The following is a 21691-nucleotide window of genomic DNA, read 5'->3' as shown; positions in this document are numbered from 1 at the left end:
AATAATGAAGATTTCTTCATCGATATTAATGTAAATGTTTAAAAGGCAACGTTGCGAATTTTTTCAATAGATGTCAAGTCAGATTACAATATCAATCCTGTAAATCATTTATTATAAAAATATGATTTGTTTCCAGGTCTGATTGCTAAGATGGTTGGTTTGATTGTATTTGGTCTAAGTAAAGATACTCCGTCAATAATCTTCAGTTTTGTTCTGGATGGATTTGGAATCTGGGCTTATTCTTCATTCTTTTCCATTATATCCCAGGTACCGATTAATACTATTTTATATCCCGGGTGCTTTATATCCCAGGTACTGATATAAACAATGTTATATCCCGGGTGGTGTTATATCCTATGTACTTATATATACTGCTTATATTCCGGGTGTTCTATATCCCAGGTACTGATCTAAACTACTTTATATGCCGGATACCGGATACCGGATGCTATATCCCAGGTACTGATCTAAACTACTTTATATGCCGGATACCGGATGCCGGATGCTATATATCTGTTACTATTCTTTCTTTGTAACTTAGTTTTTTTAACCCAAGTAAGAACATTCTCGTCGTTTTACCGAGTTCCCCAGTTTTAAGTAAAGGTCTTCCTGAGTTATGCTTGGACATCCTAACAAACAGACTGACACCCAAGCAGAGATTACTACTTGTTATACAGTTTTACCCGGAACTTTGGAAACATCGAAAGAATTTAACAAATGTCGTCTTCTAAACCCACTGATAATTAAATGCATGCAGATATTTATTTTTTCAATTGAATAATTATATTGAGCTCTTTAAAACTTTTCCCGCATATTTCATTGCTTTTAATATGGCACGAAATTTTACATCAAGCTGAGATTTAGGTAAGATAGTCAAGCCGACAGTTTATATCAAGCTGAGATTTAGGTAAGATGGTCAAGCCGACAGTTTATATCAAGCTGAGATTTAGGTAAGATAGTAAAGCCGACAGTTTATATCAGGCCGAGATTTAGGTAAAATAGTCAAGAGTACATTTTATATCAAGCCGAGATTTAGATAAAATAGTCAAACTGACATTTTATATCAAGTCTAGAAATAGGTAATATAATTAAGCTGATATTTTATATCAGGCCGAAATTTAGGTGAAATAGTCAAGCCGACATTTTATATCAAGCCGCTATTTAAATAAAATAGTCAAGCCGACATCTTATGTCAGGCCCAGATTTAGGTAAAAAAAGTCAAGCTGACATTTTATGTCAAGCCTACATATAGGTAAAATAATTAAGTTGATATTTTATATCAGGTCGACATTTAGGTAACATAGTAAAGCCGACATTTTATTTTAAGCCGAGAATTTGGTCGATTAGTCAAGCCAATATTTCATATCAGGCCGAAATTTAGGTAAAATAGTCAAGCCAACATTTTTTATAAAAACGCGATTTAGGTAAAATAGTCGAGCCGCCATTTTATAATTTCTTTTGATGTCTCAGAAGTTTTAGGTTAAACTGTTTAAATAATATATATATATATATATAGATTTTACCCAAGGAAGTTTAATATATATTTTATTGTATATTTACTCAAATAAAGTGTATTTAATGCATTAGCAATGTGCTTTTTCAACGTGCCTTCAAATGTATTTCTTTGGAAATTGAATTCATAATTTTATCTCTTGACACCCTAACAGTGTATAGTAGACACTGTATAGGCTGGAACCAATGATACTATATATGAATTATGAAAAACAATTTTATATGTGTTTTTTTTTATAAAGCAAAAAGTTTCACAAGTTAATTTTGTGTCATGGGTCTGCGCACCCTGCACCCTGAGTTCCATTAATACACTAAATAAAATAATAACAAAGGAACAGTATTCGTAATTTCCAGTCACACTTTATTTAAGAAGGGACATGTCCGATTCACAATGGTACCCTTGAAGTGTTATGTTCTAATAATTTCTCCACGATTTATCTGCAGTAGAAATGCGCAAATCACTTATGTAGTGCAACTGCAATAAAAATAATCCGTTTTCAAAAGAATAAACATGGACATCTTATGCATACTTGATCAGATAACGCGGGTACCGTTTTGAATCGGACATTCCACTCTTTTAAATGAAAGATCACTCAAAACTACGCCAGACCCAGTCTAAGTATAGAAGTCGTCTTCCTAGTCCACAGTTGCATGGTTCCCACTGTTTATTTAATTATTTAGACTGTTCCTAAAGAAGAGGTTGGCAAGTTGATGGGAGTTGTGGCATTTACTGGTGGTATAGCTCTACTCTTAGGTATAAACACAGGCCTGTGTCACACAAAAACAACAACTCAATTTTGGACCAATATTGAAGACGGATTTCAAAAAGTTCAAACTTGAATGAGATTTGTTACGAGAAGGATGGAAGGCTCTAGTTTACAACATTTGATAAGAAATTTTGAGAAGATTTAAAAAATGTTCATAGTCGTCAATATTGGACCTGTATATTTTTTACTTTAATATTTTGATTTATTGACAAAGTTTTTTGCACGTGTTAATCTAGCTCATCTTAATTTCAACCATTTTCTCTCATTCATTCAATTTTATTAATTTATTTTGTTTTTCAATTATTTATAATTTATCATTAAAACGTTTTCAATAAGTAGGTTTTTAATTTAATTTTTTTAGCATCTTCAATTCTGAACACAATTTATCCTCCCATAACAATTCTTAATCCTGGGGGCACTCATTTCTTCGGTAAGCATTTTTTTAACATAAAAAGTTTTTGATCTCATTGTTCCCCCCCCCCCCTCTAACCATTTTATTCCTGGATCGTTTTTACATTTATGTTAAATCTTAAGCAAAGCGGAGTCAAAATTTTCTTGACTTTTTGTGCAAATGTAAAAAGGGGAAACTTGAAGATTTTTTTATAAAAAAAATATAAATCAAAATTACGCTAGCTTTGTACCTTTTTACCTTTTTTCTGATCAGTTTTCCAACCCTGACATTAAATTTATTATTTTTTAGTTGCTTCTCTCACTTTTCTGTCCCTGTTAATTCTTATTCTCGCTGAATTCTTAAACAAGAAATCCAAGAAAACCAACTCTTTGGACTCCCCTTCACACCCCTGTGAGGAGTCCTCTGTACTCCCCTATACAGCTAGTAAGGAGTACGGGAGTACGGGTAGCCCAAGGTTGGATGCGAGCAGAGCGAGTGATTTTGCACACACAAACGGGGCCTTTTCCCCATAGACATTTAATTTGACAAAATAGGAAAAATATGTATTTAAATTTATGGTCTTAAAAATCTGCTTTTTGATATTAAATGTTAAAAGCAAGTAATTACATGTCTCATAAGCCTTATAACTTTGCAACCTCAGGCCTTTGACATTTGATACAATAAATTTCGCTATAGTAGAAGATTAGATAGTCTACAACATCAGATTGCAAAGAAATAGGTATTATTGATCGAATAAATCAGTTATAAGTTCTTTTGTATAATTTTAACGTTTTCAAAAGATCCATCATTATATACAGTTACCTCAAGTTGACATGAAACCCTTTGTTATCCGATTGTGAAGCATTTAAAGTTACCAGAAGAATTGATATTTTTTTCTTAAATGATATTTTATATTATTTTCGGAAAAAAAATTGTTTGACTTTATTTTTATGTTGATATTTCACTAGTATTTCAACTATAACTAAAAGTATTGTTACCATTTAAAAGTATGAAATAAAGGAAATCTAAAGCCTGAAACTGATGTGATTAAATCTACAGAGTATAGAAAAAAAGGTATTTACAAGTAAAAATAAGAACAAATAAAATGATATATATGAATTATGGAAAGCCGGAGCTTTCTAGCAGACTCTCCACCTTTTATTCGCCTCGTACGACGAGTTAATCTTCCGTTTTCCGACCCTTTGTAATAACTAACTTTCATTTCCTCCTCATTGTGTCAAGCTGTGTTTAATGACTATTGACTTGAATTTAAAATAGAATTTCCGGTCCAACAGATAAATCAAACTTTGGAATAAGATATATTTTTAAAATTTTATTATTTTGTTATAAAAAAAACTTATTTTGTTACCAAGTTGTGTAAATGCTTCAGTGCACTGCACTATGCAGACGGTTGTTTACTTCTCAATTGAAAAATATAAACAGTTAAAAAAGATAACTTTGCAGATTCGGCCCAAACCTGACACCATGATGTAGGTCTGGGCCAAATAATGGTTTGGAATTTTTGTTTCGCTGCATTAATATCTTGTTTCAAGTCCTCGTTAGATCGAAGCAATTACATAACTTCTTTTCCCTGAACTTCTAGTGATGTTTTGCACATCAATGTGTGACAATTTTACATTTTATAAGTTCAAAAATAAAAATGCTTATTATTATTTTAAAAATGCTCATATATATGTAAGATAATGTTAAGATTGATTGGTATCGATTTAGAAAATGCCGTACTCTTAAAACTTCGTCCAGAACCGTATCAGTCCAGGTACAACCCGTCGGCTATAAAATTCAAACAGGACACAATCCACACAGCTAAACTCCCATCGCCACTACCACTAGTAGCGATCTTGTTTGTTATTGGTGTCAATACGGACACTAGTAATTAATTGATCAATGCCTCAAACAGACAGAAAATTTATGAGCTTCTGAAAAAATGCTAAGAAAAAAAATAAGAAGGAAAAAATGTTGAATTTTCAAAAAGAATTACTCTTTTTTGGTACACAATTTCAATTCACTGAAATGGGTGAAAACACAATAGAGGAAACAATTTCTTCATTAAAAACTATAAAATTAAAGAGCTTTCTTGCTCGTCAAACAATATTTAGTAAGTTTTAATGGGAAAAATAAACAGAATTTTGTCATTATTCTGCAATAAATGCCTAAAAGGGTTAGCCCTATCCCGATAAGGCTTTTTGATTCGNGTGTCCCACGAAACATGACAGTTGGTGAATAGTTTTGAATGTCTTCTTCCACATACTGTTTTAGATATTAAAGACTTTTTGAAGTTTATTTATTTTACTGTGAAGTTAATTTTACTATAATATAACTGTCATACAGTGAAACCCTTAATAACAATTACATCGGAAGAATTTATCAAATGTTGTCTTGACATTTTTTCAATGAGTTTTATACTATATTACGTAAATTTTAGTATTTGCAAAAATAAAAAAAATAGCCACGAATATGTGGGAACAGTTTTAAAGAATTCCAATAATCATTTAATTTAAAAACTAAATATCTGCAACATTCCAATATCAGAAAGTGTGAAGAATGCGACATTTGATGAATTCTTTCGATGTATTCGTTATTATAAGGGTTTCGCTGTATAAAAAAGGTTATTAGTCTCTTTAGAATCAAACAACTTTTCTAACTATGTAAGAAGCCATTTTAAACTATTCATCAACTGTCAGGTTTGGTAAGGCCCCCTGTAGCTAGGAGAGAGTGATGAGGGACGGGGTGCTGGGCCACCATGAGCCCAACAAGCCTCCTGATACAAAGAATATTCTCCAAGCCCCACAAAATTGTCTCCACCCCTCTCACTACTTCTCCAAGCCTCCACCAAATTATGTCTCCATGCCCCGCATTTTTGTCCCCGATAAAATATATTTGGCTTTAACATTTTTAAATAATCTTAAGATGTTAATTAGTTTTTAATGATATATAAACAATTTTGTTATAAAAAAGTCAATTTTAATTGATATAAGACTTCTATTTTTGTTTTTTAAATTTCACAAATTCCGCTAAACTTGTAAATAACTATTGCAGTTCTATATAAAGACAGGGAGATTTTATGTTGTTTCATACGTTTATCTTGTACAAATCAACATTAGCACCAATTCACAAAACAAAATATGTTAAGTGAATTTGTGATTTTATTGTATGCTTTTTGTAAACTTTACTCAAGAAAACAAGTTAAGAACAATTGAATAAATTAATATTTAAATTTTTTGGTGAAATTTAAAAAAAAAAATAATGTAGATTCTACTTTGAAGAGACATATTTTGATTTCTGGTTGTTTAAGCCATGACAGGTAAAATAAAAATGAATGCAGCAAGCGGAGATCGAATGGAGGTGTAGCAACAGGCATGTAGACAGTTTTGCGGGGCTCTGCTCCCCCATGCCCTCATGTGATATACATGTCATTAGTCAAACTTTTCAAACTTTTCAATCTTACCTTTGGTGTAAAGTTATATATGTATCCTATAACCCTCCACACCCGAGTGGGGGAAGAAAATTGATAAAGACGTCTCATACCGAAGAGCCCATACAAATTGAGGAAGTTGGAACAAATCGATTATCTTTCGCCACATTTGTATATATTTAATATTTCATACTAGTTTTGATTTTGTTTTTTAAAATAATATTTAGCTTACAACTTGTTTTCGAACATTCCTGGAAAATATGAAAATGTCGTCTATCATTACCAAAAATCCTCGAAACAGGAATAAACGTTTTTATAAGTAACTCTCAGATCATAACAATTAAAACATATTATGAAAAATCAACTATATATAAATGTGGCGAAAGATAATCGATGACTATAGGTTGTAATATCTGAATTGATTTTTATACGGTCTAAGTCGAATGTTGCAATTTTCTCAATTTGTATGGACGCCATGTTATTCGGTATGAGACGTCTTTAACAATCTTCTCCTTATAGACGCAACAGGTAGAAGTAAGATTAGTGGCGATCAAAAGCGCTTTTTTATCGCATTAAGCCTATACCCCCTTTCATTTTTCGCGAACACTCCCTTTATAATGTAATTTGTGTGAAAGATTATACAATGTTGCAAAAAACGGGAAATACCTATTTTTTGTCTCTACCACACCTATTTTTCATCCGATCATCACACATTATTCTTCTATTTTCTTGTTTAATTGTATTTGTATAGAATGCAACTTGTAGATGATAGTTGCTGGATGCTATCCTGTTTGAACTACCGCCGTTTGAACTATTGTTCATTTGAACTATTGTTTGTTTGAACAACCAATAGTTCACATGACCCTTAAAAATAGTGCATATGAACATAAAAATAGTTTAATGAACAAATAAATAATACAAATTAACAAAATAATAGTTCAAAACAATAAAATAGTTAAAATGAACAAAAAAAGTTAAAATGAACATAAAAATAGTTCAATAGAACCAAAAAAATTGTTCAAATGAAATATTCAAAAAACATGAAAATTGTTCAAATGAACAGAAAAATAGTTCAAATGAACCTAAAAAAATGTTTTAAAAAATTCAAATAAATTAATGAGTCTAAATGAAATATAATTTCAGGCCATGCAAATTATTAAACTATTTTTTGTTTCATCTGAACTTTTTTTTTGTTCATTTGAACTATTAACCGCAGGGCTTGGCCCCATAGGCTGTCCTAACTGCAGCACTTGGCACAAAAATTGTCTTAACCTAACCTAACCCTGAAATAATACACATTTGAGCTATTTTTTTGGTTCATTTGAACTATTTTTATGTTTATTTGAACTATACCAGCGGCAGGGCTCAGCCACTAGCCTGTCCTAGCTGCAGCGCCCAGCCCCCCTAGCAGTTGTCCTAGCTCCAGTTTTCGACACAAAAATTGTCTAAATCTAACCTAACCCTAATTCTTATACTTCATTTGAACTTTTTTATGTTCATTTGAAATATTTTTTTGTAATTGTTTAAACAATATCTTTAATTGTATGGCCTAACTTCATGAATTATGACAAAATTTTAAAAAACTAAATTTATAGGAAAATAGTTCAAATGAGCAAGTAATATGTTGAATTGAACTACAGGATATGACATCATGTCAGTTTCAGTTAAAGTTCAAATAAAAAATAGTTCAAGTGAATGATAGTTAAATGGTGGTAGTTAAAACATGTATCCACCTAGTCGCTGGAATTATAATCTATATGAGCTAAGCATTAACACATGTTTTGGTAGGGAGCATAGCAAATGGTTTTGATTTGCTCGAGGTATTATGAATTAAAATTTCCATGAACTGTTTATGCCTATAGTACCTTTTTAGTTTTTAAGATGTTCTTCTTTAGAAAAAAACAGGATAAAATATTTTAAACCAATGCAATATGTAAACAAGACGTGGCTCAGAATACTGTGAAGTATTTTAAAATAGAATGTAAACAATGCCGGACGATAAAAAGTGTGATTGGACATAATAATATTGAAATGTGACATCATTTGTGGTTGGGCGAAAAAATGGTGTGGTGTGCCTTCCCTCCCTCTCCACCCTCTCTACCCAGACGAGGTGCAGGGGGGGGAGGGTCAAGAGGTCGATAGTCCCCCATTTTGAAAAAGGGGTAGTCATGAGTATCTTTTGACCCCACTTTTCTGGAGACTAACCTAATAGTAACTTGTTTTGTTTAAGAGTTTTACCCCCGCCCCCCCTTTTTCAAAAGAGCTGTATTCTCCCCTGTCACTACATTAATGTAAAAACCCTTGCAAGTTATGTATTCTATAATCCTTCCCACCCTCTCTACCTTCAGTATAAATGTACATTGGTACAAAGCGTACAAAAATACTGACTGAGTACAAAGAAACAGTGAAACAATAAAGATTAAGCAGCGATATGGTTAATAGAAACAAATCTTAAAACATTATTAAAACCTCACAATTGTTCCTAATAATTTTCAAACTAAAAATGTGGTTCCATTATTTCAAAAAAATTATTTGTTAATTTTAATAGTTTTCATTGCGTAAATTGAGAAATACGAGAAAATTGTTTTCCTAATACGTTATCACATCAGGAAGATACCGTGTGTTCCACGAAACATGACAGTTGAAGGACAACATGAACGTCGTCTTTAAGCTTTGTGAAATGCAGTCCTCAACCTACTTTTACATTTATGCTTTTTGAAACCATAACCACATAATTCTCCTAGTGCTGTCATTTTCAAAATGTGGTCTCCCTCTTTTGTGCTATCAATATAACCGGAGATATTACAATTTCGTTAAGATTTTAATTCATTAAATTAATTAAACCAAAATTGTCAATCTTAACGAAATTTCTCAAATCTTCGTTAATACCGAATGCAATAAAAGCCAGATAACATTTTTGAAATGCAAAGACTGGGGGCTGTATGTAATTATTAACAATCAGAGTCATTTCAAACATTAAAGACGACCTTCAACTCGTCTTGCTTGTGTCATGTTTCGTGGAACAGCCTGTAATTCCCAATCTCCGTCCCAATATCAACCAAAAATTCGCCGGTTTTTTTGGGAACTTAAAATAATAATAAAAGAGCAATTTAAAATATAGCAGCTCTCTTGAAATTCTCCTAAAATGAACCGGTTTTTCAATTTGTATACCCATTTTATATTGAAATGTTGAAAGATGCTGAATAGTGAATTTATAACGTATATAATATCCATTTTGAAGTAAAACTGTTTTCTAAATGTTTAGAAGTATCTAGTTTGCTAGAACTAAAGTTATAATAACAATAATAACAAGGTGAATATGTATTATCGGAGAATGTCCAAAAATGTGGGTTTACTCTTTCTGATCTCATTGTTCTCTACTGGGTCTTCTTTCCCATTTACAGAAGATGGTAACATTTGTTTTACTTAATTTATATGATTTACTTTTTTAAATATTCATGAAAATAGCTTTATGGTTATAATAAATCTGTTTGATAAAAAATTGATATTATAAAATTTTCGAAAAAAATATATTATGTCTTGATTGATTGATTTATTGATTAATAAATTATTGTTTGATTTATTGATTGATTAAGGGTTGGATGCACCAACCCCCAGGATTGGATCTTGGGCACAGCTGTACAATGATATTAACACCAGTAACAGGTACAGTACAGTATAGTACAGTATACGGTACAATTCATTTAATTAATTAGTAAACTCCATTAGAACGAGTACTCTGCATGCAATTACAGTACAGAGCATTATATTAAAGAACAGTATTGTCTCAATCCATGCATTTCATTACAGCGCATTGCACTACATTTCATTGTACAGTACAGCATTTAATACCAAATTCGAACTATAACGATTATATTACCAATCTAATACTTGTACTTGAAATTTATTTAAATGAGATATAAAGGGACTGTAAGTGTAATTTAAAGCGACCCTGATGCAAAGATGACAATGCCTGATTTTACAATAGTACCCTTGATATCTTTATCTGATCAATCATCTGGAAGATAGCGTCGTTTTTTCTAGGTTTAAAAGTGATTAAATTCAAAGACTTTGATAATAAAAAATTTACGCAAATTCTACGCAGTTTGTCGGTGATCCAAATATTGTAAGAAATACATTCCATACTTTCTGTAATATTTTTTTGTTTAAACAAAATCCCCATAAATCAGTTGAAGAGTAAGATTTATAATACATTAATTTATGCCATATTTTTTCTATGACTAAGATTAAACAGAAGACGACATTTACACAAAATTTATTTACAATTTTAATATTGGAAACTTATGGTTTCCTCACCGCCTAAAATCTAAAAAAAAAATCAGAAAAAATATTTGACGGAATCGGAAAATTTTCAGTAACAATTTTTGGCTATTATTTAGATAAAAAGAGATGCGTAACTTTTTCACAAATTCAGCTTTAATTCACCAGACGATCCTCATATCCAACAAATGATAAAATTCATTTTGAAATACTAATTAACATCGCATTTAGAACAAAACATTAACAATTGTGTAAATATCTAAGGTTTTAATGTCGATAGTTAGACTCTCAAACAACCAATATAACCAATGATGTCAAAATACAGCTGTACAGGCGTACACAATAGTCAGATAAATTTCTAATGCATCGTCTTTATTGTTAGTCTTTGATTAACATCTTATAATTTATAATTGTTTTCCAACGCGAGTCACTATCCTAGTGAAACCACAATTAAAAATAATAAACTTTTAAACATTAATATCTAATTCATGCTTTATCAGACAAGGCTTTTAAGGGTACCCTTGTAAATCGGCCATTTTCATCTTTGTATTAGGGTCACTTGAAATTACACTTACAGTCCCTTTAAATTTGATTTTTTTGTTGATTAGGGTGGACTCAAAGATGTCAGCATTTTCCAGTTTCAAGTCAGCTTTCAACCCAACATTAGTTCAAGAGGTAATAAAATCCATACATTTCTTTCTCTAAAAATAAATTGTATGTGTAAGTCAGGTTTACTCCAAAGAATTTGCTTGTGGATTTATGTTACAATCAATATCTTTCAGCTGTAAAAATGACGATTTTCTCCATAGTTTTTCTGAATTAAGGATAAAATGGTTCTATTGCCAATTGGGCTTGGCCCTTTAAAATGAATAATAATCCGTGTTGTTGTCCCACCTTAAACTTCATAAAGGGGGCCTGTAAATACGATATATATACGATACTCTGTTTAAAAGACACCAATTGAACTTAAACTTTGTTTCCGCTATCCCCAAAACACAACCCTACTCAAAATTAATTATTTTTAGGCTGTTAATCCTACTGGGCCCATTTTTCACAAAGAGGTAAAAAGGAGAAAAGTATAACTATAGAGCTTTTGAAGTTCTACATACTGAACAAACATTTTGTTTGTAAGAAAATAGTTTTCAAATTACAATTTCAATACAAGTTTTTAACTTTATTAATTTTTTATTTTAGTTTAATTTTAGAATATTTTTTAAATAAGATATCAGATGAACACATTTTGAGACTTCTATATTTTTTGTTTTTCATTCTTTCTTCTTGATCATCCATTCCTAACCCATCCTTCATACATACTTTTGTGGATGTCCCTGCAGCTAGCCTAATTGCAAGAGAAAGAACTTTTTTCTCAGACCTATTCTGAGTGGACCAAGGTCACAAACCTCTCCCCATGTTGTGTTTTCTATAAAATTAACAATACAAGTATTAAACATTTCAATTCAATATTCTTAAATAAATTTTTTTATGTCAAATCTGATTCTTGTCCTGGATTTCAAAATTAGAACTTAAAGTGTTTTGTTTCATAGATCCCTCCCCCTTCCCCCCTCCCCCTCCATATAATTGTTTTTATCCTAGGTCTGTGGTCACAAAGTTAAAAAACAAATTTCAAGTTTCAAAAGGCAATTCAAACTTTTATTTAAAAAATTTTAAGTTAGTTTTTTATCATTAAAATAGAGTTTTTAACATTTTCTTTGAAGTTGAAGTTATCATCTGCAGGATCAAGAAATGTTACATCTTAATTTTTGACATTTTTAATTGTTTATTGTTATTGGAAACAAAATTTCAAGTGACCCTACATGCAAGGATGGCAATGCTAGATACCCTGAAATGCTTTGTCTCAGCAAGAATGAATTAGATATCAAGGTTTTTAATTTAAAAACTGATTATTTTCATTGTTGTTTCCATACAAAAATGTCTTAAACATATTAACAGAAGAATAACATATTGGAATTATTAGAAAACCAAGAAAATTTACATCTGCACCTCATTGATTAAAAAAAGGTTTAATGAGTAATCAAGCATTGCCATATTTGCATCGTGGGTTACTAAAGATTACGCAGGCTTACACACTACTTCAAATAAAAGTTTGATTATCAAAGGATTCTTGGTGGAAAAGAAGCAGAGGAAAAGATTCAAATTATTTTATCAACTAATTTTCAATTTTTTTTTCTCTAAAATGTTTTAATGATCTATGTTTTGTTTTCTTCTGAAAATAGAAAAAGGGTAAAATTGAGATTGGATTCGAAACAAAAAGAGGTTTGATTTGATTTTTAGCCATTGTATTTCTCATGGTGTTTATCAAGTTAATTTGATTCACAAAAGAACTAAAGAAGCAAATTTAAGTGATCTTCCCTGTTCAATTCACGATGTTAAATGTTGTAGAGCAAAAATTATGGAAATACTTTTGTTTTTCTATTTATCTCAAAAATTACTATCTTCGTTTTTGTTGCTCTTTTAAAAATGCTTTATGGCCAATTCCATTAAATTCAGCTGTTAAAGATTAGTGGGCCAATAGGGTTAATAAAAATTAACAGAATTAGAATACTTTTTTCAGCAAATATCTGGAGGTGTATATTTTTCAGTAAAAATCATCCCCCCCCCCTCTTTGAAAATCATTTTTACCTTTTTTTATTTATTTTTTTTTATTTTAGGCAAAAATAAATAAATTTTTGGATAAAAAGTATTAAAATGATTGAAAACACTTGCAAGACAAGTTAGTCCAATTTTTCATGTGCTCCTTCTGAGTGTTGAAAATCTCACACATACACCCTCTCCCTGAGAGGAGACAGTAATTCTTGAAAATATTTACCCCGTAATGAAAAAATCTGCTACCTGAAATGGTTCCCTAATCACTAAATCCTTGGTTAACCAGGAAGGATCAGTTCCCTGGCAGGTTGGGGTTGTTCTGCTACCTGAACTAGGAGATGATTCAGTTATACCTACCATCACATGCGGAGGTAACATAAAGTTTAATTTTAAAGGGACTGTAACCAGTTTCATGTGAACCTTCATGTATAGCAGACAATGCCTGATATACACATAAGGCCGAATTTAAATTATTTGAACCATGTCACTCAACCGGTTTCAATTGAATGCTGGCTCAAATCTCGAAACACTTATTAAAATTTCCAGCTGAACCTACCATGTTTGACTTGCAATGATAACTTTTAAACCTTTTACTTTTTATGTAGTAAAGAGAACTCTTTTTTATATCTCCTGAAACCCTATAAACTGAAAACTAAAAACTAAAACTGGGTGGAACATTTTTTGTAATTATCCAAATTTGGTTGTCCTAAACCCATAATTTTTGTTAATTACTTGCTTTTTTAAAATAATACTTTGAGAAAGATTATGTATTTCAGAAAAAATTGAGATAGCAGATCAATGGAAGACTACTCATCCATTTTTTCTGAATTAATCCAAGATTTGCTTGGTTCTGAAAAACCTATCAAGGGATGTTTACTCTTGTTTTTTAGGCACTATTCTCACACCGTATGCATTTCTTACAGCTGCCCATTGCATGCAAGAACCCCCTCATAGGTAAAAGATGAAGACTAAAGATAAAATGAGATTTTAGTTTGGCTATACTATTATTTGTCATAAGTATAGGAAATTCTTGTTTTTACCAAGCTTTATACTAACCATTGCTTAGGATCCATATCCATATCCTGAATCCCCCCGTGAAAAAATGGATACAGTAGAATTTTCAAATCATTTTTTTTCATTTTTTTGCTTATTTTTAAGCTTGAGGAACCATTCAGAGATTTTATCATCTTGATTTTAATAGTTCAGCTTTGGTTTTTAAGAGTAAAAAGTTAGTTTTTCTAGGTTTTTTGGTCCTTTGATCCAGATCCGAAGCATTGCTTTAAACTGCATAATAAGTAATTCAAATTATCAATGGCATTTGTGTGAATCAGGTATGAGGCTGTTGTTGGTCGGCATTCATCTGATCTGTTTGAAGAGGAGTGCAGAGAACAGAAATTAAAGGTGGAGTACTCTTCTGTGTCAATATCATTATCATAATCATATAGTGGACCCTTATAATTCAACCACAAAACTTTTTATTCTTATTTTTAAGATTGTACAAGCTATATAACCTCACTTCATTCAGAGTCTGGAGGGCGGGTAGTGGGATATCCCTAACAGCCTGATTTGATTTGATTTAATGAAATGTGATGAAAACGTCAATTACACATTAGATTTATTGCTTAAGTGTAGTTTTATTAATCCACAGTTTTATGGGTCACATTATATACTACTTTTTAAATTTCACTACTACCTCAACTCTTTATTTTAAATTATTTTTTTATTGTTAAAATGCATATTGTTTAAAAATGGCTTTAACTTGTATTAAGGATTTGGACAAATTTGGCCAGTTTTGGTTGATAAAAGATTACTTAATTTTCATGTAATTTATTTGTAAGATTCATATTGTTCAATCAATATAAGAAGTTAAGTTATTTTTCTTGAGGATGAGAATTAAATCTATTCTAGGTTCTGAGGTACTTCATCTTGGATTTATATTCTAGGTTCTCTGTTACTTTAACCATCTTGGATTTATATTCTAGGTTCTCCGGTACTTTAACCATCCTGGATTTATATTCTAAGTTCTGAGGTACTTTAACCATCCTGGATTTATATTCTAGGTTCTAAGGTACTTTAACCATCCTGGATTTATATTCTAAGTTCTGAGGTACTTTAACCATCCTGGATTTATATTCTAGGTTCTCCGGTACTTTAACCATCCTGGATTTATATTTTAGGTTCTGATGTACTTTAACCATCCTGGATTTATATTCTAGGTTCTCCGGTACTTTAACCATCCTGGATTTATATTTTAGGTTCTGAGGTACTTTAACCATCCTGGATTTACCTCCAAAACTTTAGAGAATGATATTTCTGTTGTATCAATTAGGACATATTATGGTCAGGTAGAAAAAACTTTTTAAAAAATTGCCCGATTTTATAGAATATTTTTTATACAGGGTTTCCCAATAAACACAGGAATTCAGTGACAAATTCGATATCGTCTTTTTTAATAATTCTTTGATTTAGTATAGTGATACCTACCGAGAAAGCTGTAATCTGTAAGAGTTTCGTCTGCTATGTTAACATTTTGTTTGTTTATGTTTTGACTGCATACGGTTGTACTTAGTAAAACAAGAAAATTACAGTATACAAACAGAGTAAACTTGTCTTGACTGTTATCTTGCGGAGACATTATAATTATATTGAATAATAAAGGAATTAATCTGCAGATTAACAAAAGATATAGAGTGAGATCTTGATATCCAAAAGTACAAGAATTCTCAGTTCAGATCACACAAGTTTTTATAATAAAGTCTTAACCCTATCCCTGCTAGACTATTTTTGTCTAATATAGTCGGGGGGGGGGGGGTGTTCCCCCCATCCCCTTATGATTTTCCATTAGAGTTGAGATAGGGTATTTTGATAGTCCTAAGTCCAACTTTTTATATCCTGCTCATTAAAAAAAATGTAGACCTCATTCATGGTTAGGGTGCAAGGGAAAATTTTTAAAAAGTTTTAAAAGTACGATGGAAAAATGTTCAAAAACAATTATTTTTAATTTTGATAAACATTATCATGTGAAACATGTTATTACATCCGTTTTTCAAGGGCTTTTTAAATATATAAATTTTATATTATAAAGTTATCAAGAATTTCTGATTTGTTTGAAACACCGACCCATCCTTGATTGTGCTCCATTCTATGAATCATTCTCTATATATAAAAAAGATTTTTTTGCTAACTTTGTTGAAATAGTGAAGAAGTTTAAGCGTTCTAATGTAAGCCGTTTTGTTGTTATTTATAAAAACAACCGGGGGGTGGGGGGGTGGAAACATCCCCCCCCCCCGTGAAAGGGTTGACTCTAATCTTATTTAAACTATGCTCTAGGCAAAAATTTAAAGAAGAATATTACACTTGAATTCAGAATTTGAAAAAAATAATAATAAATCTTTTATCATTCATTCGTTGTTTTAGGGAATTCAGTTCAGGGAAATATCATTATGTAAATATAGATTTTAAGAACAATTTAACTCTTACATAAATAAATCTTTAATACAAAAATTTCAATTTGAAAAATAATGATAATGTTGGAGCAGTAAATTTGTAGTTCCGGCCTGTTTTGGACATCATCCTAGTTTTTACACCCCACAGTCTCTTGGAACAGTTTCAGGTTTTCTTATATTTAAATCCTAGTTTTTACACCCCACAGTCTCTTGGAACAGTTTCAGGTTTTCTCATATTTAAATCGCTTTTGCTGAAATCTTGTAAATCAATACATTTATTTGCTGACTTCTTAAATAATAATTGCAATTTTAGCATAAATAAAAGTTCTCTTATTTAGATTACAATTTTGCTATAAATATCTCTCAACTGTGAGGAGCTCTTTAAACATCAGAAAACCCTAAATGTCTCAAAACAGGCCATACGATGCCCATTATTACCTGAGAAAAAATATATTTGCAAAAGATATCATGCAAATTTTAGGATAAGTGTATTTTTGATTTAATTAAACGGAAAAATTTTTTGACCAGAAATTTGACAGTTTTTTCTCTTCAGAAATTAAAATTTAAAATGTGTGTTTTATTTATGTTAATACTCAGGTTGGGGACTATTAGAAGAAAAAGCATCCCTGGCTGCTATTCCACTGAATAAGGTATTTTTACTACTTACATCTTTTATTTTGTTTTTCATCTAATCTCATCATTATGCATAAGTTTGTGAAATGAAAGAAAAAGCTTAGGGCTGAGGTCGAATTAGAAAATCTCATTTTAATTACCCAAACTTTACATATTTCCTCTCACAAATATTTCTAATCCGTCCTAGCATCAGTCTTTCTAATCCCTAATTCCATGTTTATTATTCCAACTTTACATCCGTCCTACCAGAAGTATTTCAAATATGTACTCTATCGTATTCATTATCCCATCTTTGCAGTAGTCCTACCACCATAAGTCTTTCTAATCCATTATACCATTTCAATTATCCCACCTTTACATCTTGTGTACCACAAACCTTGTTAACCCGTTCTCCCATGAACCTTTCTAATCCATCCTTCCATGAATCTTTCTAATAAATCTTTCTCCCATAAATCACTCGATTCCGTCCTGATAAATCTATTTAATTTGTCCTTGCATAAATATTTCTAATCCATCCATAGCATGATGCTTTCTAATTCCTAATCTCTAATTTCTAATCCATCCCGCAACAAATCTTTCTAACATACGTAACATGAAAGGTACTGAGTTTTTGCCACCAACTCAAATAGTGATTACTTGATCTTACAGAATTTATAGTTTGAAATATCAAAGGTTGACAGCATCAGGTTCCAAAGATACAGGGATTAGAAATAAGAGTTAGTGTCAAAAACTCCATTTCTTTGTTCTACAATATTCTTACTGACAACCCCCCTTGCCCCTCCCCATTGGCGCTGTGTACTTCAGGTTTTAAGATATTTAATTCAGTAGAAACCTGATATAAACTTTGATTATGAATATCTTTGGACAAAAACCAGATACATGAAAGTGTGAATGCATTTTAGGGCGTAAAGTTTTCTTTTCTTTTAATTGTTACTGCTAACAAAATGTCCTTTCTGGCCTTAAAAATGGTTTAAAAAGGATCAAACTAACACAATTTGAATTTATACAAGTAGATTCATAAAACATGAGTTTTTTTCAATAAGATCTTGATGAAATAAGTTAGGATAATCATTCTCTCAATTATTTTTTATTACATTTTTGAACCCTTTCAGTAGTCCTTTATTTAAATTGCTACATGTAATCTTTATTAAAATTGCTACATTTGTAAGCAAATATTTTGTTAACATGAACAATTTTCGAAATATTCAGTAGCTCAAATGAAAGTAGGTCGGAAGTTGTGACATCTTCTTACACATTCTTGCAGCATAGATTAAATGTCGTCTTTCTTTAACTAGTGCCAATTTAGGGTTTGCAAAACTCATGCATGGTACTGGCCAAACGGCTGGACCAAATTGGCTGAATTATTTTAGGGAACACATGGGTACCCTGCTGATAACATAGTTTTTTTTTCAATATTCAATTTTTTTTTGTCTAGAACTTGATACCTGGGTTTGTTCTAGGTGGATGTTCCAATAGTTAATTCTGAAAACTGTTTAGCTTCTTATGGATTGTATGCTTCAATAGATGATAGCAAGCAGTTTTGTGCAGGTAAGAACGCAGATATTTCCAGCAGGTGCATTCAGGGGGGGGGGGCTATGGGGCTAAGCCCCCCCCCCCCTGCACTAGTTAAATCTATTGATTTCAGGGGGTTTTCAGGCACCAACGGGTGCTGAGGCCCCCCCTTGAAAGAGTAAAAAATGTAAGCCCCCCTGGACAAATCCCTGAATACGCCCCTGATTTCCAGGTAGAACTGGTCAAAGTTGATGAAAAGAAGTTCTTGAAAATTCAGGAAAAAAATTCTAGTTAAGTCATAACCAGAAAGACCCGGAATTAATTGACAGATAATCAGACGACTTTACATATATATCTCTTGTCATTTTAAACTCACAGTAAAGGCAGACCACATTTTGGAATTGGCAGAACTAGGGCTATTTTGTTATTATTGTTTCAATAATAATATTTGCAAAATTAAATTATAAAGTCTTCTGATTAATTATAAATCAATTCAGGGTCTTTCTGATTATGAATGTATGTATTGTCTTAAATTAAAGTAAATTTCTGATTATGAATATAGAATCTGAAATTTTTTCACCAAAAAAGAGAACAAATTATTAATTAAAAGTTTTACTTCACTGGATAGTATTAAGGCTGGGCGAATTTTGATCAATGACTTTGTTTTCTGGTTTAGAACTGGAAACTGGATTGTTTCTGGTGTCTATTCTGTAAACAAGAAAAAATTCCGGTTTCAATTTCTTGAACCCAAAATTTACAGTTTCCATTTTATTTAAGAATTGGTCTGGAATTCCACTTCACCAAAAATCATGCAATTTAAAAAAAGGAATGAATAAAACTGTCAACTTTCTGTCTTAAATCCTAATTTAATGAATTTGATCTGCCTACTGCTACTGGTTCATATTTGAAGTACCGGTTCATATTTAATCATCGGTTCAAATCCTTCCTAAATCTGAAATCAGTGGTTCAAATTTAAAGTGGTAGTGGGTAGCTTAGCGACTAGCTCAATGCCATTAAATTCAGTCCCTGCGCTGACATCATGTAATTGTATCAGGCGAATCCTCAGGAGGTCGGGATGCTTGCTCAGGAGATTCAGGGGGACCATTTACTTTCACACTTGCCAGGTTTATTTTTTTTAGTTTTCGGATTATTTGCCAATTCGAAAAATCAGATAATTCCCTACCGCCAGTTCAAATTTGAATCACCAATTTAAATCCTTCCTTCCTTTAATCAGAAAATTGGGATTTTTTGATGTTTTGTTAAAAATTTAATCCCCAGAAGAAAAAATATGTATTTCATTTTATACATTTTTTATTTCTTATGAGAAAAAGTTTAATAATTGAATAAAAACCACCTTTTTCAGTTCTACTAGTTTTGGAAGTGAGCAGAACTATGTTATTGGAGTTGTTAGTTATGGAATAGGTTGTGGGCGGGCAAAGTAAGTTCTATTTATAAAAGAATTGTAGACACAATTTCAAGTAATCCTCAGGAAAAGCGAAATTAGTGTTTGCAAAAAAATGAAAAGCGGTGTAGGATAAACCAGATTTGAATTTGGAATTAAAAGGTATCAATCTTTTTTTATTTGATGTTTGTTATTGAAAAATATGTAAGAATCAAGTCAGATCCAAATTGAACTTTGAAAGAGAATACTACGGCTAGAAGTCTTTTTCCAACTTATAAAAAAAATTATGTCACTGAATTCCTGATATTTTCATTGCAATCCTAAAACTAGGGTTGCAATGTTAGATTGCATCCCAAGGGATGCAATCTAATTGATTGCGAATTTTTCTGCCCAGAAGTTGTGGATTTTTTTTCTGAACTTAAAACTATGTGTTACAAAGCTAAATAGATTTTACAGTTTAAAAAATCTGAAAAAGTTTGGTTTTTATATAAAATTCAAATGTTACATTTTGTTTAGAATATTACCTCCTGTATGTATTGCATCCCTATTACCTTCCTGTAATAAAGAGATGAATCGTTGTTTTACAATTGTATTCTCATTACTGACACATCAGGTCAAAAAAAAGATTGATACAATTTAATTCCAAATTTAAATCGGACTTAGCCTATACCCACATTAATTTTACACTCCCTTTAATTTTGTCTTTGAAAACTCCCTTAATTTTGTTTATGAACACTCCCTTTTGTTTGAACATTCTCTTTATGATTTTGCTTTGATTAGATACCCTGGAGTATACACGAGGGTTAGTAGTTATTTACCATGGATTCGAGAAATGACAGATGCTTGTCAAGCTGATGCTCCAGAGAAAGGAAGGTAAAAAAATTAGTTTATCTATATCTATATCTATATAAATACTTTTCTTGTCTGTTACCCATAAATGTCAAAACGGCTGAACCAATCCGGCCAAATCTTTTTGTGGGATAAAATTTACCTTTAAAAAATTGATTTATCAAAATCCATGAAAAAAATCAACAATAGAGCAAGAATTAAAAGTTAAAATCAAAGATAGGCGTGAAGCGCCCTGGAAGCCTAGTGAGAAAATAAAGTTAATAATGTAAGTTCTAATTAAATAAAGTAAATAAGGTTTAAACCTACAGGGTGTCCCACGAAACATGACAGTATGCAGGACGACTTGAATGTCGTCTTGATTTTTGATATAATTTGCTGCGTTTATTTGTCTTTCTGATTTTAGAAGTAAATTTCTAGAGATAATAATCACAAAATTCCCCTAGTCCTGCCATTTCCAAAATGTGGTCTGCCTTTTTTGTGCTTTCAATATTGCCCGAGATATGAAGAATTTCGTTCAGATTTCGACAATTTTGCTTTTATTTAATCTTTTAGTTGGTTGTTTTTTCTTAATGTTATGTAATACATTTAAAGCATACTTTCAGTGATAATTACTTTGACGAAAAGTTCTTCGCAACAACTTCCACATCAACTACCACAACAACAACCACCACAATAACAACTACCAGAAAAACAACTACCCTAACAACTACTACCACAAAAACCACAACAGCAAGATCAACCACCAAAATAACCACACCTAAGTCAACAACAAACAATCTGTGAGTGCTAATTTTTCTTTTATAATAATATATTTTATATAGTTTGTGAAGGATTTTAATTAGTATTGGCTGATTATAAAGT

The 21691-nt window shown here is 31.3% G+C and overlaps 1 protein-coding gene across 2 annotated transcripts; it reads left to right on the top strand.

Annotated features, from left to right (window-relative positions):
* Positions 1 to 2206: 2206 nt before the first annotated feature.
* LOC111707005 (serine proteinase stubble) lies at positions 2207 to 21644 on the top strand. 2 transcript variants are annotated; one of them, XM_023479978.1, is made up of 19 exons: positions 2207 to 2211; positions 9417 to 9513; positions 9700 to 9769; positions 10993 to 11059; positions 11410 to 11445; positions 11978 to 12021; positions 12502 to 12526; positions 13275 to 13359; positions 13879 to 13942; positions 14320 to 14389; positions 15244 to 15333; positions 16406 to 16419; positions 16528 to 16601; positions 17032 to 17084; positions 18528 to 18615; positions 19634 to 19703; positions 19943 to 20017; positions 20762 to 20854; positions 21433 to 21644. In XM_023479978.1, the coding sequence occupies exons 2-19, from the start codon at positions 9423 to 9425 to the stop codon at positions 21611 to 21613; spliced, it is 1290 nt and encodes a 429-aa protein (XP_023335746.1). In that variant the 5' UTR covers positions 2207 to 2211; positions 9417 to 9422; the 3' UTR covers positions 21614 to 21644. The 2 variants fall into 2 exon arrangements, with proteins under 2 accessions (XP_023335746.1, XP_023335747.1); XM_023479979.1 differs by lacking the exons at positions 11978 to 12021; positions 12502 to 12526.
* Positions 21645 to 21691: the final 47 nt, after the last annotated feature.

This window comes from Eurytemora carolleeae, unplaced genomic scaffold (genome assembly GCF_000591075.1).
Source record: "Eurytemora carolleeae unplaced genomic scaffold, Eaff_2.0 scaffold710, whole genome shotgun sequence".
In the NCBI taxonomy this organism is placed as follows: domain Eukaryota; kingdom Metazoa; phylum Arthropoda; class Copepoda; order Calanoida; family Temoridae; genus Eurytemora; species Eurytemora carolleeae.
Note: the sequence above shows the minus strand (reverse complement) of the source record. Positions and strands in the feature narration are given on the sequence as shown.

Excerpts from the sequence above, each read along its gene's own strand:
- LOC111707005 (XM_023479978.1), top strand. The coding sequence starts at position 9,423 with ATGTATTATCGGAGAATGTCCAAAAATGTGGGTTTACTCTTTCTGATC. Across the intron at positions 12,527-13,274 it reads TTGGTGGAAAAGAAGCAGAG|GAAGGATCAGTTCCCTGGCA; the intron begins GAAAAGATTCAA and ends TTGGTTAACCAG. Across the intron at positions 16,602-17,031 it reads GTCTCTTGGAACAGTTTCAG|GTTGGGGACTATTAGAAGAA; the intron begins GTTTTCTTATAT and ends GTTAATACTCAG.